General features: G+C 36.5%; 4 protein-coding genes across 11 annotated transcripts; 1 reads left to right on the plus strand and 3 right to left on the minus strand.

The window, feature by feature from the left end:
- The first annotated feature begins 7468 nt into the window (after window positions 1–7468).
- LOC137739726 (E3 ubiquitin-protein ligase RMA1H1) lies at window positions 7469–9360 on the plus strand. Its single transcript, XM_068479409.2, has 2 exons — window positions 7469–7635; window positions 8461–9360. The coding sequence occupies exon 2, from the start codon at window positions 8502–8504 to the stop codon at window positions 9276–9278; it is 777 nt and encodes a 258-aa protein (XP_068335510.2). The 5' UTR covers window positions 7469–7635; window positions 8461–8501; the 3' UTR covers window positions 9279–9360.
- A 4114-nt stretch (window positions 9361–13474) lies between these two features.
- LOC137740802 (pentatricopeptide repeat-containing protein At2g20710, mitochondrial-like) lies at window positions 13475–16414 on the minus strand. 2 transcript variants are annotated; one of them, XM_068480602.2, is made up of 2 exons: window positions 16010–16414; window positions 13475–15046 (listed from the first exon to the last, which is right to left on the minus strand). In XM_068480602.2, the coding sequence occupies exons 1-2, from the start codon at window positions 16277–16279 to the stop codon at window positions 13772–13774; spliced, it is 1545 nt and encodes a 514-aa protein (XP_068336703.1). In that variant the 5' UTR covers window positions 16280–16414; the 3' UTR covers window positions 13475–13771. The 2 variants fall into 2 exon arrangements, with proteins under 2 accessions (XP_068336703.1, XP_068336704.1); XM_068480603.2 differs by having other exon boundaries at window positions 13475–15039; window positions 16010–16377.
- A 1651-nt stretch (window positions 16415–18065) lies between these two features.
- On the minus strand, window positions 18066–20953 carry LOC137740826 (pentatricopeptide repeat-containing protein At2g20710, mitochondrial). Its single transcript, XM_068480634.2, has 2 exons — window positions 20560–20953; window positions 18066–19748 (listed from the first exon to the last, which is right to left on the minus strand). Exons 1-2 carry the CDS (start codon window positions 20848–20850, stop codon window positions 18522–18524), a joined length of 1518 nt encoding a protein of 505 aa, XP_068336735.2. The 5' UTR covers window positions 20851–20953; the 3' UTR covers window positions 18066–18521.
- A 1633-nt stretch (window positions 20954–22586) lies between these two features.
- Window positions 22587–26034, minus strand: LOC137739182 (uncharacterized). 7 transcript variants are annotated; one of them, XR_015966773.1, is made up of 4 exons: window positions 24099–26034; window positions 23657–23914; window positions 23210–23440; window positions 22587–23111 (listed from the first exon to the last, which is right to left on the minus strand). XR_015966773.1 is itself a non-coding variant. In XM_068478718.2 (4 exons), exons 1-4 carry the CDS (start codon window positions 25206–25208, stop codon window positions 23064–23066), a joined length of 1542 nt encoding a protein of 513 aa, XP_068334819.1. In that variant the 5' UTR covers window positions 25209–26028; the 3' UTR covers window positions 22587–23063. The 7 variants fall into 7 exon arrangements, 4 of the variants coding, with proteins under 4 accessions (XP_068334819.1, XP_068334820.1, XP_068334818.1 ...); XR_015966772.1 differs by having other exon boundaries at window positions 23204–23440; XR_015966771.1 differs by having other exon boundaries at window positions 23204–23420; window positions 24099–25964.
- Window positions 26035–26228: the final 194 nt, after the last annotated feature.

Below are 26228 nucleotides of genomic sequence, written 5' to 3' on the forward strand. Positions count from 1 at the left end.
ATGCTCTTGTATTTTTCCAAAGGAAGATGGTTTTATTAAGAGCAACTCTAGCATATCAAGGCCCCCTAAGGCAACAGGCAATTGAATAGCCTCCAGTGAACAATAACCACCTTAATGAACAATAATTACCTTTTGTATCTCCACCCCTAAACTGAATAGCCATGACAATATGCAATAAAATATTAGTATTTTTTATTGTCTAAAATAATAAAAAATAATTTTATTTCAAATTTTGGATATGATGTTTAATCGGTCTCATTGTATCACGTTTCATTAAATAAGAAATTACAACCCAAAGTATTTGAGAAAATATAAAATTATGGTGTAAGGTGGAAGATAATGATAAGATATTTATAGAAAAATTAAATTTTTTTCAGATTTTTTTATTAATTGTTTACATTTTTTTAAAATTTTTTTACATTTGACGTCAGCCATGCATCACAATGGCCTTAGGCTCTTGGGCCACCGATTTGAGCCGAGCCTCTCACTCGGGCCCCCCTCCCTCAGTCCAATCGCCCGCATGGGCTGGAGTAGGGAGAGGGAGGCAATTAGATGAAATCCTTGCCGGTCCATCGAGCTATGCACACCGGTGGAGCTGCTCTAAGTACATTTTATTTGAATTATAGGTAGTCTGTTCAAAAGTTTTTCTGTCAAGGAAAATATATCAGCATAAAATATAAAAAATGTGTCAGTTAATACAAGTGAGAAGCCAAATTAAACCGTCATTTAGATGAAACATGCATTTGTTTTCTTTTTAAGAAATATATGCCACGAGGTTTGTAGTTCAGTTGTTTAGTATCCACCTTTGTTTAACAAGGTTTTGGGTATAAGCAACTTTTTGGTGTGTCTAAAACATGATTATGTGATGTTACTATGTCACTCAAATTATAACATGTGTATTTGATTTTATTAATATCTTTAAAAGTGAGACATATTAATTACATCGTCTACTCTTACTATAATACGTAAAATAACATAACACATAACTTGTGTTCATGGTACTCTTACATTTTTTTTCCCGGATTCTCAATCTTCATTTTTGCTTATATCCATACAGCTTCGAGGAACTTTCGGGTCCCAAGAAAATCTACATTAAGAGTTAAAAGTTGAAAGGGATGTGCTATCCACACATCTTATTTTACTTCTCACACATCCCTTAATAATTTATATCCGTTGATCTTCTTCAATTCATCCGATTAGACGGTTGAAAATTAAAAATATATGTGAAAAGTAAAATGAGATGCTATCACACCCCAAGTTGAAAACATGTAGACTCAAGATTTCTTTTGTCACGTTGAATATTCTTCTTCTTCCTTCGTCCGAGTGAGTGGACAACTTTGCCACTTTTGGTAACACAGAGGAAATGCTCAATTGATGTAGACAAATCACCAACACAAGATGATTAAAAAAATAGAAATAAACAGATAAAAATATGCAAGATTACTTTCTTAATTTTAAATTAATAGCTCTAAATGTTAATGAGTTCTTTCGTGATTTTATTAGGGATATTTTGGTCCAGTCAAAACATTCAGCTGCTTTCGAATTGAGTACAATTTCAATTTCATTTGATTTTTTGTTACGTCAGTTTTGATCTTGAAAATAAAATATATTTAAAATTCTTACATTTAAATTTTAAAATTTTAATCTTTAAATGCCTTTATCTACAATAAATCTTATAGAAAAAAAAAATTTTAAAACTCGTTTGCAACAAATCTTGTAAGTTCATCAAAACTTAAAAAGAAACATTGTTTGAGGTAGATAAAAAAAAAAAAGTGTATGTAGTTAGATATTATAATTAATCTATGACAGAGGTAGATTATAAAAGAAATGTGACATAGATAGATCAATAATTTGTGTTACTGGTAGATTATGAACAAAAACATATCATATAGATCTGTACATGAGAGATGGATTATAAAAAAAAATGGTGATATGTAGGTAGCTAAAATACAATAATATGTAATAGATTTAGAATAAAAAAAATATAATGGTAAATTAATAACAAAACAAATTGTGGAAAGGTAGATTAAACCTGTGATGGGGTTAGAATATACAAAAATTAACTAGTTCGAATAAAAATATTTTCCCCTGCACTTATCAAATGATAGTAGTCAACATATAGCAATGATAAAAGAGGAACGACCATCAAAATTAACACAACAAAAACAAAGAAGAAAATTATAGGCCTTCTCAACCGAGTGGATAAGTGTGCAAGCCTTATTCCTCTCGGCTTCATCGGAATTAGCCGACATGTGGTTTCGTTCTCGGAGTAGTTTGGTTTAGCTAATTTTAATTTAGTTTAGTTCTATCGTCTCGCCTAGCAAGGTATTGTGTGGTTGGATATGGTTTTTGCATTTGAGTGATGTGTGATGTGGTGTCGTCTACCTATGATGACTTTATGTGGTTTTGCTTTTGCGATGACTTTATACGGTTCGCTATTTGGCGGTGACCTTTTGCAGTTGCCGATACAAGTCTGTTATACCTACTACCATCTTGTGAGCCTATGACAGTTTTTGTATGGGTGACATGTAAAGTTTTCGTTCATGTGGTAGCCGTTTAGAGGTTTACTATTGTTGTCATGTTTGAGAAAATTCACCTCCAGATTATTTTCTTGGTTAGTGTAATATTATACGCACTTGGCACCTATGTATTGTTTGAGATGATTAATAAAATACCATCCTATCGTTGCTTGTAAAAAAATATAAAAAAATTCTCATCTTCCCAACCGATGAACTCAAACAATCTCTCTCTTCTTCTATGCCATTTCAATACGACATCTTTCTCTATATTTATTTATAGATTCTTGAAGAAATGAGGAATTTGAACCTTTGAACTTGCTTCTTGCTGGAGAATGTTTCATAAATTTTTAATTGTAATTTTCTATGAGAATCTATTCAAAAAGTTGGTCCTCTTATGGCCGCCAATGGCCATATAATCCATGGTTACCGACTGGAGTTTTTACGATTATTGCCTCTGAGTCCATTGGGCATCAGAGATGAGACATGTAGAGAAGAAGAGAGAGAGAGAGAGAGAGAGAGAGAGAGAGAGAGAGAGATTGTTTGAGTTCATCATTCATCGTGTTAGGGTTAAGAGAGGTTAGAAAAGAGAGAACAATTTCAACATCTTTACTTTTATTTGAGTGGACCCAAATAAGAATATTAATTGCAGGATAAAAAGGACATGTGTTCAGCAAGACTCGTTTTTGAGACGAGTCTACCTAACATTTCTTTTTAGTGAAACACAATTCATACACAACAAAATTACATTAAACTTGTACATGTAAGATTAGTGTAATATTATAGCGTTGCATGCATATATGATATATCACATATTTATAAAAGTAAATTATGTTTCATATGACTTTTATCCGCAACTTTTCTATTATTATGTGTCACTAAAGCCCTACAATCACACAAAAAACCAAATACTCATATACATTCATATTTTGTTTTGTTTGCAATGCTTATTTCTTTGAAACGACTCAGAAAAAAAAAAACAATGAGTTCAAATTCGAATCACTAAAGAACTACAAACAATAAGACAATAATTTTTATTTTTTCCGTTTGACTAAAGAACGGTAAATTGAGTAAAAAAGCATTGCTTTTGATCTCTTTTATATCTATGACGTTGTTTGAACCAAGAATTGTAATTAATTGCTATGAATAATTCATACATAAATTACAAAATTGCATAAAGGAATATTCAATTTTTTTTTCCCCGGATACTCAATCTTCATTTTTGCTTGTATCCACACAGCTTCGAGGAACTTTCGGATCCCATGAAAATCTACATTAAGAGTTAAAAGTTGAAAACATCTAGACTCAAGAGTTCTTTTTTCACGTTGAATATTCTTCTTCTCCCTTTGTCCGAGTGAGTGGACAACTTTGCCTCCATTGGTAACATAGAGGAAATGCTCAATTGATGTAGACAAGTCACCAACACAAGATGATTAAAAATAAAAATAAAAAAATAAAAATATGCAAGATTACTTTCTTAATTTTAAATTAATAGCTCTAAATGTTAATGAGTTCTTTCGTGATTTTATTAGGGATATTTTGGTCCAGTAGAAAAATTCGGCTGCTTTCGAATTGAGTACAATTTCAATTTCATTTGATTTTTTGTTACGTCAGTTTTGATCTTGAAAAAAATATATTTAAAATCCTTAAATTTAAATTTTTAAATTTTAATCTTTAAATGCCTTTATCTACAATAAATCTTATAGAGAAAAAATAATTTGTGTTACTGGTAGTGTCACATCCCCGCCCGGGTAGGACCGCTTCCCTGACCCGCTCCACCACCGTAGCACGATATTGTCCGCTTTGGGCTTACCATTCCCTCACGGTTTTGTTTTTGGAAACTCACGAGCAACTTCCCAGTGGGTCACCCATCATGGGATTGCTCTAGCCCCCTTCTCGCTTAACTTCGGAGTTCCTACGGAACCCGAAGCCAGTGAGCTCCCAAAAGGCCTCGTGCTAGGTAAGGATGGGAATATACATTTAAGGATCACTCCCCTGGGCGATGTGAGATGTCACAATCCACCCCCCTTAGGGGCCCGACGTCCTCGTCGGCACACCACCGCCAGGGTTAGGCTCTGATACCAAATTGTCACATCCCGGCCCGGGACGGTTCATTTCCCGGGCCCACTCCACCACCGTAGCACGATATTGTCTGCTTTGGGCCCCGACCACGCCCTCACGGTTTTGTTTTTGGGAACTCACGAGCAACTTCCCAGTGGGTCACCCATCATGGGATTGCTCTTAGCCCCCTTCTAACTTAACTTCGGAGTTCCTACGGAATCCGAAGCCAGTGAGCTCCCAAAAGAACTCGTGCTAGGTAGGGATAGGAATATACATTTAAGGATCACTCCCCTGGGCGATGTGGGATGTCACAATCCACCCCCCTTAGGGGCCCGGCATCCTCGTCGGCACACACGCAGCCAGGGTTAGGCTCTAATACCAAATTGTCACATCCCGGCCCTGGTGGGACCACTTCCCGAGCTCGCTCCACCACCGTAGCACAATATTGTCCGCTTTGGGCTTACCATTCCCTCACGGTTTTGTTTTTGGAAACTCACGAGCAACTTCCCAGTGGGTCACCCATCATGGGATTGCTTTAGCCCCTTTCTCGTTTAACTTCGGAGTTCCTACGGAACCCGAAGCCAGTGAGCTCCCAAAAGGTCTCGTGCTAGGTAAGGATGGGAATATACATTTAAGGATCACTTCCCTGGACGATGTGGGATGTCACAGGTAGATTATGAACAAACATTTATCGATATAGATCTACACAAGAGATGGATTATTAAAAAAAAATGGTGATATGTAGGTAGCTAAAATACAATAATATGTAATAGAGGTAGAATAAAAAAAGGTAGTGGTAATTAAATAACAAAAAAAAATGTGGAAAGGAGTGGAATATACAAAAATTAACTAGCTCGAATAAAACTCTTTTTCCCTGCACTTATAAATTATAGTAGTCAACATATAGCAATGTATAAAAGAAGAACGACCGTCAAAATTAACACAACAAAAACAAAGAAGAAAATTATTGGCCTTCTTAACCGAGTGGATAAGTGTGCAAGCGTTATTCCTCTCGGCTTCATCGGAATTAGTCGACATGTTGTTTCGTTTCTGGAGTAGCTTGGTTTAGCTAATTTTAATTTAGTTTAGTTCCGTCATCTTTCCTAACGAGGTATTGTGAGACTGGATATGGTTTTCGCATTTGAGTGATGTGTGATGTGGTGTCGTCTAGCTAGGATGATTTTATGTGGTCTCATTTTTGCAATGATTTTATACGGCCTCACTATTCGACGGTGATCTTTTGCAGTTACCGATACAAGTTTATCATAACTACCATCTTGTGAGCCTGTGATAGTTTGTATGGATGACATGTGAAGTTTTCGTACATGTGGTAGCCGTTTAGAGGTTTACTATTGTTGTCTTGCTTGAGCAAATTCACCTCTAGATCATTTTTTTGGTCAGTGTAATATTATACGCACTTGGCATCTATGTATTATTTGAGATGATTAATAAAAAAACCAACCCATCGTTCGTTGCTTGTAACAATATATATATATATATATATATCTCACATCTTCCCAACCGATGAACTCAAACAATCTCTCTCTTCTTCTCTGCCATTTCAATACGACATCTTTCTCTATATTTATTTATAGATTCTTGAAGAAATAAGGAATTTGAACTTTTGAACTTGCTTCTTGCTTCTTGCTGGAGAATGTTGCATAAATTTTTTATTTTAATTTTCTATGAGAATCTATATATTCAAAAAGTTGGTCCTCTTATGGCTGCCAATGGCCATTCAATCCATGGTTACCGACTGGAGTTTTTACGATTGTTGCCTCTGAGTCCATTGGGCAGGAGAGACGAGACATGTAGAGAAGAAGAAGAAGAAGAAGAGAGAGAGAGAGAGAGAGAGAGAGAGAGAGAGAGAGAGAGAGAGATTGTTGAGTTCATCATTCATCGTGTTAGGGAGAGAGGTTATAAAAGAGAGAACAATTTCAACATCTTTACTTTTATTTGAGTGGACCCAAATAAGAATATTAATTGCAGGATAAAAAGGACACGTGTTCAGCAAACTCGTTTTTGAGGCGAGTCTGCCTAACATCTCTTTTTAGTGAAACACAATTCATACATAACAAAAGTACATTAAACTTGTGCATGTAAGATTAGTGTAATATTATAGTGTTGCATGCATACATCACATATTTGTAGAAGTAAATTATGTTTCATATACGACTTTTATCCGTAATATTTCTATTATTATGTGTCACTAAAGCACTACAATCACACAAAAGACCAAATACTCATATACATTCATATTTTGTTTTGTTTGCAATGTTTATTTCTTTGAACAACGACTTAGGAAAAAAAAAAAAGACAATGAGTTCAAATTCGAGTCACTAAAGAACTACAAACAATAAGACAATAATTTTTAATTTTTCCATTCCACTAAAGGATGGTAAATTGAGTGAAAAAACATTGTTTTCGATCTTCTTTATATCTAGATCGCTGTCTGGACTAAAAATCGTAATTAGTTGCTATAAATAATTCATACACAAATTACATAATTACGTAAAGGAATATTCAAATTTGAGCTAGAACAGAGAACCAATGCTTTAAGCTAGTTCGACCAAATTCATACACCAACTACAAAACAAGGTTAACAAAAAGAGAAAAACAGACAATAACATAATTCAATGGAAAGAATGAATAATAAAAAAATTAAAAAAATAAAAGAAAAGATTTTTAAAAGAAAAAGAAAAAAAGGATCATGGATGGGTGCCACGTATGTGAGGGAAAGAAGGAAAGGGGAAGGATAAGGGAACCGCGCGTGAAGAGCAAGGTGGCTGGTGGATTTTATAATTTTTTATTATCAAATAATGGTTTCTCGAAGACGCTGTGTTTTGTCTCTATATATATCCCTCTCCCCTCCCTCTTTCCTCCTCATCTTTCACCTTCCCATTCCCTTCATCCTCCCTCCCTCTCCAGTCTCCATATTCCAAGACCCATTACTCGCAGCGCTCTCTCTTCTCTCTCTCTGTTTCTCCATCGACGCTGTGCTTCCAAAAGCTCACAGAGAAAAGAAAAACCTCCAAAAACCACCTCTCGCATCTTGCTGGTATGCACTCAACTTCCCTCTATCTGTTCCTTGTTTTGTTTGTGGGGTTTCCTTCTTTGAATGGTTTTTCCTCTTGGGTTGTTGTGTTTTTGGATTCTCGATCTGATTAATCGCCCAGCGATTTCAGCTCAAGGATCAAAAGGGATTCTGGCCTCTTCTTTTTTGCTTTGGGTTTTTGTTGATTATATGTAAAGCTGGATTCTGGAACTCAATTACTTGTACAAGAAGAGCAAAAAAGTAACACAACTTGCATAAAGCATTAGCTACTTTGATCTGTCGTGTTTTAGGCTGCCTAGTTCACGTGTTTTCTCAAACAAGATTGTCTCTACTAGTCAACCTTAAGCATTGGCCTTTCTGTTCGTTTTCGATTACGATCTGGTTTCTGAACGTTTCTGCTCCATGAACATGGAAAATATTGATTAAATATTGAATAAATATTTGAGAGAGAATTTAAAATGTTTTTGTTGTTTAAACCCTTCTAGAAGGGCTGCAGATAATTGATAAATATACTCGATCTGATCTTACTGTTTGGTTTAACTTTTCTGTACTAATTTGATTATTTATATATTGGTGGTGTTACTTTTGTTTCAACTTTACCCTTTTTTTTTTTTTTTAATTTTTTTATAACTTTTGGTCCAATGGTTTTTAATCGCGTAAATTTTGATGCTTTCTTGCTGCCGTCTCGTTGCCATGATTGATCATTTGAAGTCCTGTTGATTGCATGTGGGCATCTTTCTCTAGCCCTTCGCAAGGACGGCGTTGAACTTTCGTTAGAAGCTGATTTTTAGACCATGTTTCTAACGTTCTTGTTTTTCCATGTCTCAGATTTACGCAGCTCCCAAATACTAGTTTCTCGATCGCTTAAGATGGCTACAGAGCAGCTTTTTCCAGAGGTTGTGGCTCAAGATAACTCCATTGGACAAGATAAATGTTCCTTTGAAAAATGGAATACCGTATCTGATGGAGTCGCGGACTCTGACAACAAATCCTGTGGCACCTTCGACTGCAGCATCTGCTTAGACTCTGTGCAGGATCCAGTGGTCACCCTCTGTGGTCACCTCTACTGCTGGCCTTGCATATACAAGTGGCTTCAGTTCCAAAGCCCGTCTTCCGAAAACCAAGATGAGCAGAAACAGCCCCAGTGCCCTGTATGCAAAGCTGAAGTCTCCGAGTCCTCTCTAGTCCCACTCTACGGCCGAGGACAAACAACCAAACCCCAAAAGCCCTCCAAGGGCAAGGCTCCTCATCTTGGTATAGTGATTCCGAGAAGACCCTTTCGTCCTTGTGGGGTTGACACACCGCGATCAGCCCGTACCCCCACCAGTCAATACGTTACCCCGCAACTTCATCATCGGAGTTCTCCTTACGGTTCACAACCAAACAGTCCCCTACAAGAACCAATGAATAGTCCTGGCATCGCCACAACCGCGATCAATCCAGTAGCTGACATGTTTGGTGAAATGGTATATGCAAGGGTTTTTGGCAACTCGTTAACAAACTGGTATACCAATTCGAATTCGTATAATCTGGCGGGGAGCGGTAGTCCGAGGGTTAGAAGGCATGTAATGCAGGCTGATAAGTCGCTCAGCAGAATATGTTTTTTTCTCTTCTGTTGCTTTATGCTGTGCCTTGTTTTGTTCTGAACAAATTTTTACCTCCCTTGCCTGATTGTACCCCTGTAAAAATGAGTAGAAAGATTATACGAAAGACGTGCTGATTCGACCACATGAGTGTGTTGCTAATTTCATGTCAATGGTTGAAATAGTTTCTATCTTCTTTTTTTTCTCTCGTCGCACGTTTAGGAGAAACCAGATAGCTCCGGAGTTCCGGGTGTATACGTCTGGTTACAAGGCAGATTCTCTACCGCGTTATTGAATTGTTATGCTCCAACATAAACGCTACAATGTAGATGTCTAATTTGGAATGATTAGATTGCAGTTTTGGTTGGTTTTGTTGTTGTGATGAATGCGGGAAGCTAATTCTTGCTTGATTGGGATTAGCTTTAGCTTCCGGGGAAAGAACGAAAAAGACAGAATATCCAACAAAAATTAACATTTAATTTAACAAATTTATTGTTCAACAAAAAAACATAAAAAGAAAAGAAAAGAAGACAAAATATTATGTAGAAAAGAAGCATTCTAGCCAAGTTTTAACTTGAGCTTGGGAGATTTCTATTGGTGAAAACTACGTGTTCTGACGTGTTCTGATATCCGACTAGAACTTCATTTCTTAACAATTTTTTTTGCACACTTCATTCCTTAACTATTTCTACTGAAACACATACATTATCGATAATATTTGATCATGAATAGTGCGGATTCATTACCTTAAGCACACGTCACTGTATATGAAGACTACAGATCCGCACATTGACTAAGTTATGTACATGTGGTCCATCCAAATGACATAATTCATGAGAATTGTGACCAATTGAGATGGTTAGATTTTCTTATATTAGCTAGTTTATTACCATAATTATGCTTCTTCAAAGTTAGTGTTGGAATTGAGTATTTAGATTGACCTTATAATTTCAATCTATAATAATTTGTGGTGCTTTGGAATATAAAAAATTAACGCTTAAAAACTTAAAATATCTGATACTTAGAAGGATCATAGAAAATCCTCTAACTCTAATCCTTATCCTTATCAAACCATCCGACGAGGCATGTCCTTTTCTTTCCACCACCTCTTTTCAAGTTTTCAAGTTACACATAGGCCCACCCATTTGCAACACAACCTAAAGCAAAACATACATACTCGTGGTGGACCTAAACATCAAGGGTGTTACCAAGAAATTATTTTGGTAGTTTAGTATATCATGTAATATACTGATGTGGTTCATAAGTTTATTAAAATTATAATATATGTACAAACCAAATTCTCATATGAAAAAATTACAGTTACGTCACGTGGTGAATCAGATACATACAAGAATTCTTCCGAGGGATAACCAGGTGGCAGAGAACCCTATAGGAAAAGTAGTCGACTCGTTTTGAAAGCCTTCAGCGACTTTGGGTAAATGACAAATCTACGCTTGGATGGTGCCAAAACCAAAAGGGCCACCAGTGGTTGTGGGCAAGGATATCACGGATGAGCACTTACTACATGCCCAGTAAGATGACAACCAAAATATTAAAAGACTTCTGGATCTAATTTGTGCTCTACAAAAACCAAAAACATAAAAGAGTTTTCTAACCGTGTATATCGAGAAGCCATGATGGCCCAGCGACTTGCTGAAATTCACGTTGAAATACAAAACGTAGAAAATGCTACTCATGATACACGAAGAATGTTAAATTTTATCTAGATGCATCTTTGCTCCGCGAATCTAGCTGTTATTGAAGAAAACAGGCGAAACTCACAGAAGAAGACATTAGGCAGATGGGGACGCGAGACCAGCATGCATTGGATCACCATTGCGAAGACGGAATTTTGAAATTCCTTATCCCCACTGAGGGAAGTAGCTAACCTAAACATACGTTTGTCTTCAGAGAAGACATGTCACCTAACAAACTTTTTTAACATCATCAGTGCTTGCATATTACTGTAGAATTATAAGAGAGACAGGGCAAAGGTCCACTTCCAGCAACATCGATATTATTCTTAACTTGTTAATTACCACCTGCACAATTCGTCAGGTACACCGATATTGTCCTCAACTTGTTAATTACCATCTGCACAATCTGTCAGGTGTGTAGTTTTATCACAAAAGGCCTCGGTGTTAGTTGGAGTGGTGTTAGGATATTTAAACTCTTTTTTTCTGAGAGATACGGTTGATGTGGAATATTTCATCAATTACTAGGTGTGTGATTTTATTACAAAAGACCTAAGTGATTCTAGATACAAATTTTCTACATATAACTTGTATGTTGTTTGTTATATCTCCGGTGTGTGGTTGTATTCTCCAATACAAGACTATTGTTAATGCATCAATCACATTATTAGTGCTATTTTGTTTTTGGTTCTTGTTTTCGGATGAACAGAATCAAAACCAATTGTGACAATGTGGCATATGAATCATTTTTTTCAGTCCCACCGGGGATAATAGAATTTGAGACTTATGAACAGTTGTTGCATGGTCACCTCAACCAAATTCCAACATAAATCTCTAATATAATTGCAGGCCCAGCTTTGAAGGACAATGATTTCGATTTCTGGCAAATGCAAGGATTTCAATTCAATGCAAAGTGGTTGAGAGGATTAAATCATCCGTTCATCACTTTATTCTTTCCGCAATATGTTATCCGCACATTTCTTTTTATTTTTTATCTGGTTGTTGAATTAAATAAATTAATAAAGATGACAGGGTAGAAGTTAATATGGATGTGTGAATGGCACTACTATTTTTATTTGACTAATATATGACGTCATTTCTCTTTACATGCAAATTAAAATACAGATACACGCACGCGCGCGCACACACACACTTAAGTTAGTTATTAAAAGTATAAGAAGAGAATGATTGCTCATATGTTTGATTTGTGTGTAAGAAGAAATAAAGAGTCTTAAGTAAAAAGTAGCAATGCAAAAAACATACGTCCCTCAATAATTTTAAAAATGTGTCGACAACATATCCATATTCTTATTTACGACTATATTATTTAAACACAAATCCATTTGATAGCGATCATCAAAAACATCTATTTTAGAAACGTAAGTGGATTGTATAACTGGAGTAAAGAAGTTGAAGTATTTATTGTGACAACAATTTTGAGTCTAGTGGGGTTTGGACCGTTTGATGTGCATTTGGAATCTATGGCGGTTTATGTTGCCATTTTCTCGTTCCCTCATTTGTGTTCGTTGCTTTTTCTAAATGCTATATCAGCCTAGAGTTTTTTTAATAAATCGATAACCTTTTTAAAAAAAAAGTAAAAATTTACACTAGACAGAGAACACTTTACATGCACAGATAGATTATTATGTGATGTTTCGTACCAATAAGAACATGTAGATAAAAAATTCACACATTTTTTTTTATGGCAAGACGTTACCGTAACAGTGTACTCGTGTCATATAAATTTTTCTCCACACAATAGTCCAACTTTAATAAATTAGTATCAAATTTGTTATAAACAAAATTCTAATCTAAAATCTCTGTCTTATAAATAAAAATAAATACGACAAAATGACTGCTTTTGAGTGAGTACACGATGATTAGCCATCCAACACTGATTTCGTCAAATGTCAAAAAATCACATCAATCTTATTTTTTGACTTACTGACCAAATTGCAGACTTTGATCTCCATGCAATAATGCCACTGGACCCGCTCCCCATTATTTCTGAAAGAATTTTACATAATTTCTTAACCCTGTTTTCCTCATCTTCTATGGGCCCCGGTTGTGTTAATTAAATGAAAACCTACGTCCAAGATGTTATTGTAACGGTAGCATAAACCAATAAACGCGGTTTCATGTTAACATGTTAAAGTACACGAATGAGAATCCTCTCCGGATTCTCTTTGTAAGGATCTTGAAAATCTTCAAATCGTATCTGTTTATTGTTGATCGTGCAATCAATTTTCATCAGATACTATTCATATTTAATTTTAAATACGGCGTCCTGCAATAGGCTTAGGACATCGTCTTCCCGGCATACCAGCTTTATATTAGGCACAGATTTATCTGCATCATTGGATATCCGTAGTGACAAACACCTCATATCATTCAGTATTTGCATTCTCTGAATCATTAAATTAAGCGCTATTGTGATTTATCCGAATGCGATTCTAACTTCTGTAAGTTTTAATTACAGAGCATGCATAAGATTATATGTTATAAGAACCAATTACGGACAAGAGGCAATATACGTTGTAAGAACCGATAACGAACAACAGGAAATGACGAAAAGAACAATCCACAGTTCATTTCCTCTTTCGCATTGTTCTTGATGTCAGCTTATTTTAAATTTTTGTGGTTAAATGAAAATCTGTACAAACGTACTTAATCCACCTGAAATACAACGATAACACGAAAGAGAACAAACCTTCCTTTCGTTCTGCTGAAAAAGAAATATGGCGTGGACGTTCGCCTTTTGTTGGTTATAGAACCAAACACCCCCTACAGAATGAAAACTGGTGCTATCAACCCCTCCGCAATAGTAGATTTCATCAAATCCTCCCAGATGACTATCCTCTTTCAATTTATCAATGTCATAACCTTAGATTCATCATAGGTGTAATCTTCAACTTTATCATATGAAGTGGTTGAAAGATGATCACTCCCTGTCAACAATCTCAAAAGTTCTTGTGATACTTCCCCATCTCTTCTATGAAGTTCACCAATAACATACTTATCTAATTTATCACACAAATCAGCTGAAAAATGATCTGTTTCTCTAATTAATCTCAAAAGCTCTTGCGCTACTTCCACGTCTCCCTTCTCTTTCAAGTATTCAAGACATGCAACCAAAGTTAGATGATTGAACTTCCATCCTGCTCGACTTGCTAATATTGCTTTTTTCATTGTTTCCACTGCCTTATCCATTTGACCATTCATATGATATCCGGTTGCCAAACGAGTCCAAATGCTTGCATCCAGCTCCTTACCGCTCTCTTCAAGCCGCTTTATATATAAATCGGCCTTCTCCAAAAGACCTTTCTTGCAGTATGCAGTGATCAGCAAGTTGGGAATTCGAATGTCAAAGAGCTTGGCCACAGATTCCCATTCCTCCACGATCATCTCAGCACTATCAATGTCACCCAGCTTTACTAATGAACTTAGCATACAAAGATAGCCAGAATTGTATAATCCCACCATATTTTTGTACATATTCCAAATACGATAAACCTCATCTTTATTCCCAATAGTAGCATATAAAGTGAGGAGGACTTCATAAGCAAATTTACTTGTTTTATTGCTGATGAGCTGCTCTGATCGCCTAAGCATTGTTGAAGCCTTCTCTAATAAGCCAGCTTTCAAGAACCCATTTGCTGCAATAACATAACCATTCCAGTCTACATTGACCAAAGGATCGGCTTCTATCTTCATTAAAAGCTTTTCCATTCTGTCTATCTCAGAAACGGCTGCATACGAATTCAATAGAATCTTCAATGTGTAACTGTCATAATCAATGCCCTTTTCTTCCATCTCCTTTACTAGAATATCTAGTTTTTCATGTTTACCTATCTGAGAATAGAGGGTCAGCACAGCATTATAAGCTACTGATCCCTTCAAATAACCTAACTCGTTCATCTTCTCGAAAATAATCTCAGCCTTTTCTGAAGATTTATTCTCTACATAGCTGAATAAAAGAGCACCATACACCTTGAAGTTTCTCAGTTGGTCTGGTATGCTATTGAAGTACGCCTCAGCTTGTTGTAGGCCATGAACTTTTGAGATCAAATCTAGCCGAACTGCAATGTCTCCCGGAGTTAGATACTGGTTCCGTGCATCACTCATCCATTCTGAAATCTAAAAGAATAACAGTTCAGGATCTTCCAGTTTTATCATTTATTTTATTATTGGTCACAATTCAGGGTCCTGTTTAATAACATGCAGAACACATACTATCAACTTGAAATGATTTGAGTTGATATTGCTTAAGCAAAAGCTTCCTAAGAATTCACAAGCACATGACCAGAATCATCTACCACGGTCATCAACACACAAGCATTCACTAGCATCCACAAAAGGAACTACATCATTATGGATTTGTGCTTCATATTATTACGTTTTCAAAGCATTGTCTTGAGAAACTTTACAGGCTGAAACGTGTGAATTCTAGTAGAATTGCATTCTTAGCAGAGTGATGACAGTTGAAAGTTATAAATATCACAAAAAGAGAGCATCTATCGGACACAACCCAAGTACACTTGAAAAGTATACTAATGACAACCACCCTAGAGATGATAATACAATCCAAATCTAGCAGTGTAAAACATATGTGCCAGAACAAGGTGTTGCTTTTACGACGCTTGTTCTTTAACCTCTTGCTAAATGGCAGTCTCTTTATTTGATAAGGAAACAAAGTGTTGTTTTAATGAAGCTTGTATTGTGTATACCCTGTATGGTACACGTAAACCGCACTCATCATATCTGCTTCTCCATCCAAACAATGTTATCTTTTGCTAAAAACGATTTAACGAATTCTCCGAAAATGATTATGGGTTATCAAAGTTCATTTCACAATCAATTTTCATGTCAACAACCTGCACTGTATATGCAAATTAGCTCAAACTTGTGAAATTTTATAAATTGGGTTATCTATATTCCATCATAATCTTTTCTATACGAATATTTCTACAAAATTTATTCTCACCGGATTCTGTGACTGAAATCAAAGGCTATGATTGACTCCATTTCACATTCATTCCATTTTCTATGACAATATCATACAAAAACTAGCATAAAATTTAAAAGTTATTTTTCTTTTACCTGGAGAGCGTGTCTGTAGCGGCGATATTTACGGAACAGCTTGATGAAACTCTGGAGTTCCCATTTCTTTACACCTCTCCCTTCTTCCACCCACTGATTGAGAATCGGTACAACGGAAACCCTAGGATTTCCGGCCCGGGAGATCCTAATGTACAAAGGCTCAAATGGGGGTTGGGAGGAGGCCGCGGCCTTAATTGAGCAAAACAGTGCACGAGAACTCCCAGAAATGGCATTGACACGCCGTGGATTTGAACCAAGAAGCTTAATCATCGAGCCCTAATTTCATAGAGGGTTTGGGAGAAATTGGGAATTTATGGGTTTAGGGTTTAGCAGTGGACTATGCTATCTCGACTTTTCTCATGTTTTATGTTTTCATGTTTGAGACTTCACTCCACATTTTACGGTAAACCGTCACTCGGCATATCATGTCAATAATATAACAATGTGTCAATTTTTTTTTTGTTTTTTTTTTTTAAACAAATGATATTTTATCTACACTAAACGAGTGAGGAAGTATGGGCGTGGGCTAAGCCTTAGGTTAATAATAATGTGATTCAACTTCATCTTGGCAAGAATCGAACATAAAACCTCTCACTTATCAATGAAAATAAATACCACTAGACTGTAGTACTAAGTGACGATAAACTATATTTTTTTTAAAATGACTTGAGAATGAAAAGAAGTATAAAAGCGTATGGTAAATTTTAATGTAAAAATATTATAATTGTGTATAATGACAAAAACAAATATGGTAGTTGGGATGACCACAATGATGGTTGTGGTAATGATGATGGTTACGGTGGTAGGTGGTGGTGGATAACGGTGATGGTTATAGTGGCAATAGCAGTGGCCGTGTAGTGGTAAATTATGGCAGTTGAGAAATCCCCTCATTCGTCAGGCACACCATTTTACAAATGTTGGCTCCACTTCCCGTCACACAACACCGACTCCAATTTATGCTCAGCTCCACGAGGAACTAAGCATCCTTTTTTGGACTCCCCGGCACAAATGGAGATATCACAATCTGTACTTACAGTAAGAAATGTGAAAGTTCATTCAAACTGGCGAGTTTTATGACTGCTGCCATCATTGTTACATTATTTACGATAATACAAACTGTTTCTTCGTATGTCATAGTAAGTGGCAAATCAATTCATTGAATTGTTAAATGTTACTCGTTAAAACCCATTTAATTTAAATCACCATTATATATAAGTGTGGTTGGCAGTGGTGACGATGGTGTAGGTGAAATCAAATTAAATGGGTATTAATGAGTATCCATTAACAATTCAATGAATTGATTTGCCAACAAGCCGCCAGCTTCCAACTGGTTTTCCAGTTTTGTTTTCTCTCAATCGCTTTGACAAGTTAGAAACTCTCTATTTGTTTCTGTTTGAAATAAAACCAACTGATATGCTGGCATGTTATGCAAGTTCGCAATTTCGCTTCCATTTCAGTCTTACCTTGAAAATAATGCGCTTATCCAACTGAAGTGGAAGCGAAACTGCGAAGATGAAATTCATCATTTTAATTGTCAACACAGAGAGAAAAATGCATTCGAAAAACAGAAGATTACACTAATGCACAGGTACTGACAGATAACATCAAGGATTCAAGGTGATATTAGTCACTACCTAGAAAACAATCATAAAGGATTTGCACCAAAACGCTGAGACCTCTAACTTATAAGATCGTAAGTGGGAGTTAAAGATTATACAGTACATTCATATATTCAATTTAGGCGGTTAGCATTGATGTTATTTTTATGAGATTAACTTGCGCTGAGTTGTTTCAGGTGGAGAGAGGTCTGAGAACAGGCATATAAACCAAAACTAATAGATCACCTATAAAGATCAGATTACTTTGACGTCTAACCTGAGTTCATGCACTGCATAATTTATCAGATTACAACAAAACAACTCGAAAGATTTACGATTAGAAAACCTAGAGATTGAAATGCGACCCATCATCAAAGGACAGCAGAAAAGTAGAAAGCAACTAAACTTATTTTTTCTTAAAAAAAAATCAACTATGCTTTCTGTAAGCCATTTGCAGCTTAAAAAAAAATCAACTGTGCTTTCTGTAAGCCATTTGCAGCTACCATGTGAGGAAATAAGTTCTCTACAGGACAACTACTGTAGTTTGTATAGAAAATACAAAAGACAGGTTGGAGTTGAACATAAATTACAACAAAATACTAACATGTAGATTTATAAAACACCGATAAAATTGAAAGGCGTTAACAATTAGGATGACTTACTTGATAATATAACCATAATAGTGAGACCAAGTACAGAATATCCCAACTCTAGTAAAAAAATTGAATTGTTTGACAACATTACTTGATGATCTGCAACCGGCTCGTGTCTTCATGAATTTGATGTGAATGTGAGATCTAGCAAGAAGAAAATTCCCACTGGAGTTGTTTAGCGATTGTTCTAAGGAATTTAAAGTTCTGCTGAATCTTTTGAAACTTCTCCATTTCTCTCACAATGAGAGGAGTTCCAAAAAGCTAACTTGGGCTTGTTTCAATGACCTTATATGCTTCTTCATCAGCAGTAAACCCATCCACTTTCATCTGATCAAGAATTATAGCAACTGATTTTCCAGCTGCAACACTAGCCCTCAGAAGTCTGTGATACAAATCCTCGGACAAAGGACCCAAGTTTTTTAGTAAACTTATTATCTCTTCAATTCCTTCAATATCTCCCTGCCCTTCCAAATAATCCAAACAGGCCGTCAAAGTTGGGGAATGCGGCACCCAGCCTCGCCTACCAACTGAGAGTGCCTTCTTCAACATTTCAACTGCTTTAGGCATTTGCTGCTTCTCTGTATAACCTATTGCTAACACATTCCATGTGCTGGCATAAGGGATTCTTCCTTCCGTGGCCTTGTTTACAACTGATTCTGCCTTATCAAAAAGACCCCTTTTGCAATAGGCAACAAGAAGCCTGTTCAGCACCCGAAAGTCGTATATTTTGCATTGTGACTCCCATTCCTCAAATATCCCTTCAGCCCCCTCAATATCATCCAACTTTGCCAGAGATGAGATCATGCAGCCATATGGTACATCCACTGGTTCATTCGATGGCTTGTATGTATCCCAAACTCTGTAGAGCTCCTCTTTATTGCCAGTACTTGCATAAAGAGTCAGAAGAAATTCTACTGATTTCCTCCCTTGCAGAGGCATCAATCCCTCCAGCATCTTCAGCATTGAAATAGCCTTCTCTGTTAACCCGACTTTTAGATACCCATTTGCTGCCATTGAATATATTTTCCAGTCGACAATTAAGTTTGGGTCTTCCTCCATCCTATTTAGGATAGCTTCCATCCCAGGCATGTCAGATGCTGCAATATATGCCATCATTCGATTTCTCAATGTGTACTTGTCAATTGGAATTCCATTCTCTTCCATTTCTTGCATCAGTATGTTGATCTTCTCATATTGTCCATTTTGGGAGTAAAGATTGATCAACATGTTGTAAGGGAATGAGGTTTTTGCCATACCCATCTTCTTCATCTTCTGCATGGTCGCTTCCGCTTTCTCAACAGACCGCTCTTGCACATAAATGCATAGAAGGGCGCCATATGCGTTAAGCGATTTTAAACTTTTTGACAGATTGTTGAAGTAATTTTCTGCATGGTCTAGTCCATGAACTCTGTGGATTAAGTTCAATCTAGCAGCAGCATCACTTGGAGATAAATCAAAATATCTATGATCCGTCATCCATTGGGATATCTAAATAACAAAAGGATGACACAGAATAATTAGAAGCTGGCAGCCTAAACATATTTTGGAAAGGCTAGATTTAATCTTGAGCACAATTCAACGACTGTGTGGTAAAATTCCAAAACAAACCCTCCATGTTGTTATTTGATAAATACAGAATCGTAAAAATGATTGAACCAAAGATATGTCATCTCATATGACTAAATGAGGAAACTATAAATTCATTTCATCTTAAAGTGACAAACTAGAACAGATTAGAATTGGACAGGTCCTTTCGGTTATTTGGCGACACTGCAATCTATCATTTGTAGCACCCAGTTCAACAAATACATATTGGATCTTGTGGTTCTAAAATGGTCCGAGATTTTAATATCTAGATTGCAGATGCCTTAATTTTCCCCCCCTAAGACAATGCTGACACCTGAACAACATAACATTCGCAATCAGATGACGAAACTTGCAAAACTGCGAGAACTCCGAAAACTTTCATGGACCGGGGTTGTCTACGACCCATTACAGACGAAATTGAAATAAGAAAATGTGATCACTAGGATTAAAATTCTGGAAGTCAAAAGTAAAGGACTGTCACATGCTAAGAGAGTTAATTTTGATTCAACAATTATAGCATTGAATGCAAACAAATGAATATAAACATTGAATTTGAAATCCCAATATTTATGATAAATAATAAAACCTATGGATACATAACAAAACAAGTTGTAGCAACAACAGCAACAACAACAACAACAAAAAATGTCAACAAAAGTAAAAATAAAAAGAAAAGAAAAGAAATTGGGAAGTGGGTAAGTAAGACATGAACCTCAAGAGCGTGATTGAAGCGTCTAAAGTCCTTCAAGAGCCGAACGAGCGACTGAAGCTGCTGCTTCTCAACAGCCTGACCCTCACTGACCCATTGTTCCAGCACCGGCAGAACTGAGGCTTTTGGGTCTCTGATGACCTTTATGCGGTCATGGAGAGAATTCGACCACGAAGGCGAAGAAGAAGACGAAGAAGAAGAAGAAGAAGGGCGGATTGAATTGAAAAGAGTGTAATTTTTTCGAGGGTTTTGAAGGGAGAAGGAGATGAGCTTGCTCATGCAATTAAGCTTCATTCTCTCTCTGCTAAATGCTAATGGGGAAGTGTGGCTTGGGTTTTGGGGGGTTTAAGATCCCTTCAGTTTCTGTTCACAGGTTCAGAGGAGTCGGGACAGGAATAAGGGCAGAAGATATCGTCCCTTGATAGGCCGTGGGCTGATGAGCCCAAAATTTTCAATTGATCTTTGTTGCAACTCCAATGACCCAATATTTTTGCTCATCAGCGTCTGACCCTGAGATGTGAATCATCCAAGCCACATTAGCATGACGTACTTCTCCTGTTTGAACTGGGGTTTGAAACCAAACTTCTACTCAGGAGGATAGATGGGGCGATTCAGGTGAGATCCAATGTAGATCCAACTTTCAACAATGAGCCCAATCATTTATACTATGTTTGAACGAGTAAAATAAACTTAAAATTTGGATAAAAGTCAGAATTTATAAAATGACACGCAAATTCCATTGTTCGTATTTGTGACCTCCAATTTATTTTTAAAATTTCTTCATGGAAAAAAATACTTGGAATTTATGACCTCCAATTCATAAGTTTAAATTTCATGTAAATAGGTGTGTCATTTTCCAATTTCTATGAGTGAGAGTTTAAAAATAAAAAAATTATGTATTCAACTTCCATTGTTTTTTTAGATTAACCAAACAAGGAAATTCACAAATTCTACAAAATAAAATCTCATCATTTCAATTTTCGTCATTTTAAAATTCCTTATCCAAATAAAGTGTTATGGAATTGTTTTTTGTTATTTTCGGAGTGATTTCTACAAATTTTTTCCTCGTGAACTATCCTTTTTATTATTTTATTTTATTTTATTTATTTATTTTTATAACAATGGAGATGGCTAAAGGTCCTAAAGGAAAAAAATGGTCTGATTTGTAAAAAGATTTATCTCTAACCGATGACTGAGTTATAATTTTATGGAGCCCACAAAGCCATTATTTGCCCAAAAGGGCATCAGGCTAGCAAAATGTGGCCCCCCTCTTAGCCCTTTTCTTGGGAGTCAACTCCTCAATTACAATAATTGATTTAAATTTAACAATTAGATTTGAAAGCATCTAACAGTAATTTTATTAAATCAACTAATAAATTTAAAATATAAACATAAAATTAATAAATTATCAAGGGGCTATTTAGCCCCTTCGATTGAAGATGAAAAATGAGTATGGCCTGACAATGTTCATATAAAAATAATTTTTTGCAGGCTATAATTCTGGACAATGCTATATTTAGCTCTTTCAATTGAAGATAACCTAAGGAGGAGGGGGAGGGGGAGGCTTAGCCTCACAACGGGCTACCAATAATGTGTTTCAAATTCGCTCATAGCACTAAGTGACATGAAACCTCTCACTTACAAGAAAAAAAATACCATTAGACCGTAGCACTAAGTGACTTTTATTTAAAATCTTTAAATTGAATAAATCATAATAGCTGAATTAGCGTACAAAGGATTTAGGCTACATAATCACGATACATAAATTGGAGTGTGTAAATCATTCCCCCCACTTTATCAAGAGTAATACAATTTTTTTTTGCAATCAACTTGTCTTATGTTTTTTCTTTTGTTTAAATAGGTGTGTAAATCATACCACTGATGGATACCTCTTCTTTTATGTTGGAGCTCTCAAATACAAGTGATACATAAAAGTTTTCACAAAATAGGCAGAGTCAAGTTATAAGTTGCAGCCTGGAATAAATTTGAATAGAGATAGCACAAAATAATACACTACTGGAAACGATGAATGATGAATACATGCCGTTTAATACTTGAAACGTCGATGCTATCTGTTAAATGCAGTACAAAATAACATACATACCTAGATACGAAAACATATATTGAAATTCAATAGTGTCCCCCAAATTGAATACAACATATATATCATTTATGTACCTGTGTTAGCAACAGGTATGTACAACATATCTCATTAAGCAAACTAATCCAAACTATCCACAAAAGCTAACTGTCACCACGCCACCACACCGGAACCCGAAGCCAGTGAGCTCTCAAAAGGTCTCGTGCTAGGTAGAGATGGGAATATACATATAAGGCTTACAGAATCCACTCCTCTGGGCGATGTGGGATGTTACAACCACCTACGCCTGTCTGTCCACTCCCAAGTCCTACTCATATGAACAACATGAGGCCGAGTGCAAACACACATGCCACCGTGAACTACATACAGCTACATGGTTTCCCAGTATTCTCGGCACCAACTCTATTCAATCTGCTCTGTAGAAACGCAGCAACTTCAACGGTTTCACCTTTTCCTAGCACAAATAAATCGAAAGACTAAAACTTGAATTTTCTATTGACTGTAGTTAATCTCAATTTTAAAAGGAAATCAGGTGCAGTAACCTACAGAAACCTCAATTCCTTCTTCAGATTGGGAAGGGAAGTGAAATCCCGTCGAGCAATTCTCCAACATTTCAGGACTCTTCATCCATGCTCTACGTGCATCACTCACCTTTATCTTATACTTGAATAGCTGTGATACAGACAAAATCTACGGATTAGACTGCTAAGGTCATTTCCCTGCCTAGCTCTCTTTGAGAATCATAAGTGAGTTTTCTGAAAAGCTGGATATCACGTGCATGCTCTGTCACATTACAGGCATGAAAAATATAATAGGTTTGGCTTGCCAAAAATTAATAATGAAATCTTTCGTCCTTAATTACCATTCCCCAAAACCGGGGAAGTAGTTTTCATGTATTTCAAACTTTAAGTTAATGTAGAAACTCGAAGGAAGCAAAAAACAAAGGAAAAGTATAATATAGTAGAATTCAACTACGTAATTGTCGTGCAATCCGAATACCTGAGACAAAGGGAGATTTGGTTTCTCCAGGTCATCGTTATCTATTAGGCTACCAGTGCCCTGACACTCTGGGCAGAATACAGAATTCATTTGTGAGCTCAAAGCTATCAACTGATCATCTTTTCCATTGCACTTAGCTGCAGTTTTTCTCCTAGATCTTCTCCTGACTTTTGAACTAGCGGACTGATTCGTGATCATCTCAACTTCACACAAAAGTATCCAGTGTATAAGGCAGGAAGTATGAAACACGTGAAAAGCCTGCATGTGCATAAATAAAAAATGATGCTAACTACTTTCTTTTGAGAAAGAAAGATAAAGAGAAACAAACTCTCTTGCAGAATTAAATACATAGATTTACGATATTAAAAAGATAGTGGGTCAAGATGGGTGGGGGTATGGAGGACAGGAAGAAAAAGAAGAGGATGCAAGTTGTGGGACTCACCCCATTCACATTTCGACTACTGCAAGCGAGCCTTCCTGTCTTCAAATTTATGAGAGTGGCTACATCTTTCCCAGGAAGCATCTTCTGTTGACAGATATCACACATTCTGCCCGAAGCTAAACGCTGTTGCCGTCTTAACTCTCTCCTTATAGACTTGTTAATAAATCTTGTGTGCAGAAGATCATCATACCGTTCTAAAAGCAATCTTGACGTTGCACCGCTGGAAGCAGATGAATCTTCCCCACATGAATCAAACTGATTACTTAGAGATTCGCTAATATCCTCAGGGTCAGAGAAGAATTTCTTTTTCTTACCGCTGCTGCATTCACCATTCTCTGTTTCTTCTGTAGGACTGGATGAAAGAAGCATCTTTACATCGTCAAGTAATCCCTTCCTACCTAAATCAATATTGTAACTGAAGGTAACGACCGCAAAGTCATGCTCAGGAACCTTGAGCAAAACATTGCTATCTGTCCTTTTCCCCAACCATTCACACCATATTCTACTAATACAATTTGACAGCTCATCCTTCTCGAGGAGCCTTGCAGCAATTTGTCCAAAGCCTACCTGCTTCACTTCTATGTCAGTAATTTCATCCCTAAACAGAATATGAGGAATCGCCACGGAGGAGTTCGCTCCATCAGAATGCTCATTACATTCATGACCATCAGCACCAAAATTCCCATTGCCATTAGATATCAAATTTTCCCCATATTTGACAACAGCAAGATTGTTTTCATTGTCATGAGACTCTATAATCTTACATTTATTGCCATCTGGAACCACCAACTGCTTATCAGTCTCATCTGAATTATGAAAGAAAACCATACCGTCGTTAAAAGGCCACGGGTTTGATTGCAAGAGAGTAACCTTAGCAGCAGCTAACCTGTCATTGTGAAGATTACCCTTCAAGTGATCAAACAGCACCTTATCACTATAACATGGCGCAAGGCACAAAGTGCAGAAGAAAATGAACTTTTTCCCCTTTTCTCGTAGCTCAACATATGTGTGCCCTTGTGACCTCACGTTGCGAAGAATTGTTCTTGTTGCTTGCTCTCTAAGACTACTAGCACTAGTCTTTGGAAACCCAACGTCCCACCTTCCCGCCATCAAAGTCTGCCGAAAACTAAGTTCAACTTCAAATGCAAAACCACCCTCAAAACCACCCAAAATTCAAGCTCAAATTCAAATATATCCACTGGTATCCATAGATGGAGAGCTTTCAACAACCATATGAAACTCGATTAAACTCAAATTACAAGAACTTCTTTATATTCCCAACAACTCAAAATCAAACTTTCCCTAGGGTTACTCAATAGGTAATAGCCCCGGTCAATTGACAATTCTAGTGAAAACCTAAAAAGCTCAAACCAGACAAGAATTTCTAGAAACCCTAGAATTCATATACGAACCTCCGTTCCTCACAAAGATAGACAGAACTTCCAAAAACAAAAATTATCCGAAATTCACCGAAACCCTAGAGTTTCCGTTCCCAATTCTTTAAATTCGAGGTCAAATACAGCAACACAGCAAGTACAACCCTAAAACAAGGAAAATCTAGAAATTAGCAGAAGAAATCCTAAAATTACATATTCGTAGCGTACTCTGTATAGGATCCTTGAGGAAGCGTGGAGTTCGTCGGTCGGATTGAAGCGCGTAACGAGCGATGAAGAGAAGCGAACGAGAGGTGGAGTCCTCCATGGCCATCTCCATTGCAGTCGAAGGTCGAACTTCGTAGCTGTTTGGAGAGGGAGAGAGTGGGGGAAATGGAATGGGAGAGAAGGAGGAGAAGGAAAGCAAGGCTGTTGAGATTTCAATTTCCAGATTAAACTAGTTTTCTGCTTCACGTTATCTTTTTTGAATAATAATTTGCGATGGTATGACATGATTAGTTAAAAATACGAACGGAGAGGAAAGGACAGGAAAGGACAGAGGTATATTCGAATTTCGGACAGAACGTATAAGAGTGAAAATTTTATTCTTTTTTTGTTTGTTTTTTTTTTTTTTCACAAGACGTAATTTGTGGTTAAGATCATTTTTAATTCTTGAGTTAAAATTTAAAAATTTTAATTTAAAAATAAATTTTCTGCTTCAACTGTTCTGGGTTAAAATTTTAAATTATTAAATAAT

This window comes from Pyrus communis, chromosome 9, assembly GCF_041283825.1.
Source record: "Pyrus communis isolate YQ-2024b chromosome 9, ASM4128382v1, whole genome shotgun sequence".
Taxonomy (NCBI): domain Eukaryota; kingdom Viridiplantae; phylum Streptophyta; class Magnoliopsida; order Rosales; family Rosaceae; genus Pyrus; species Pyrus communis.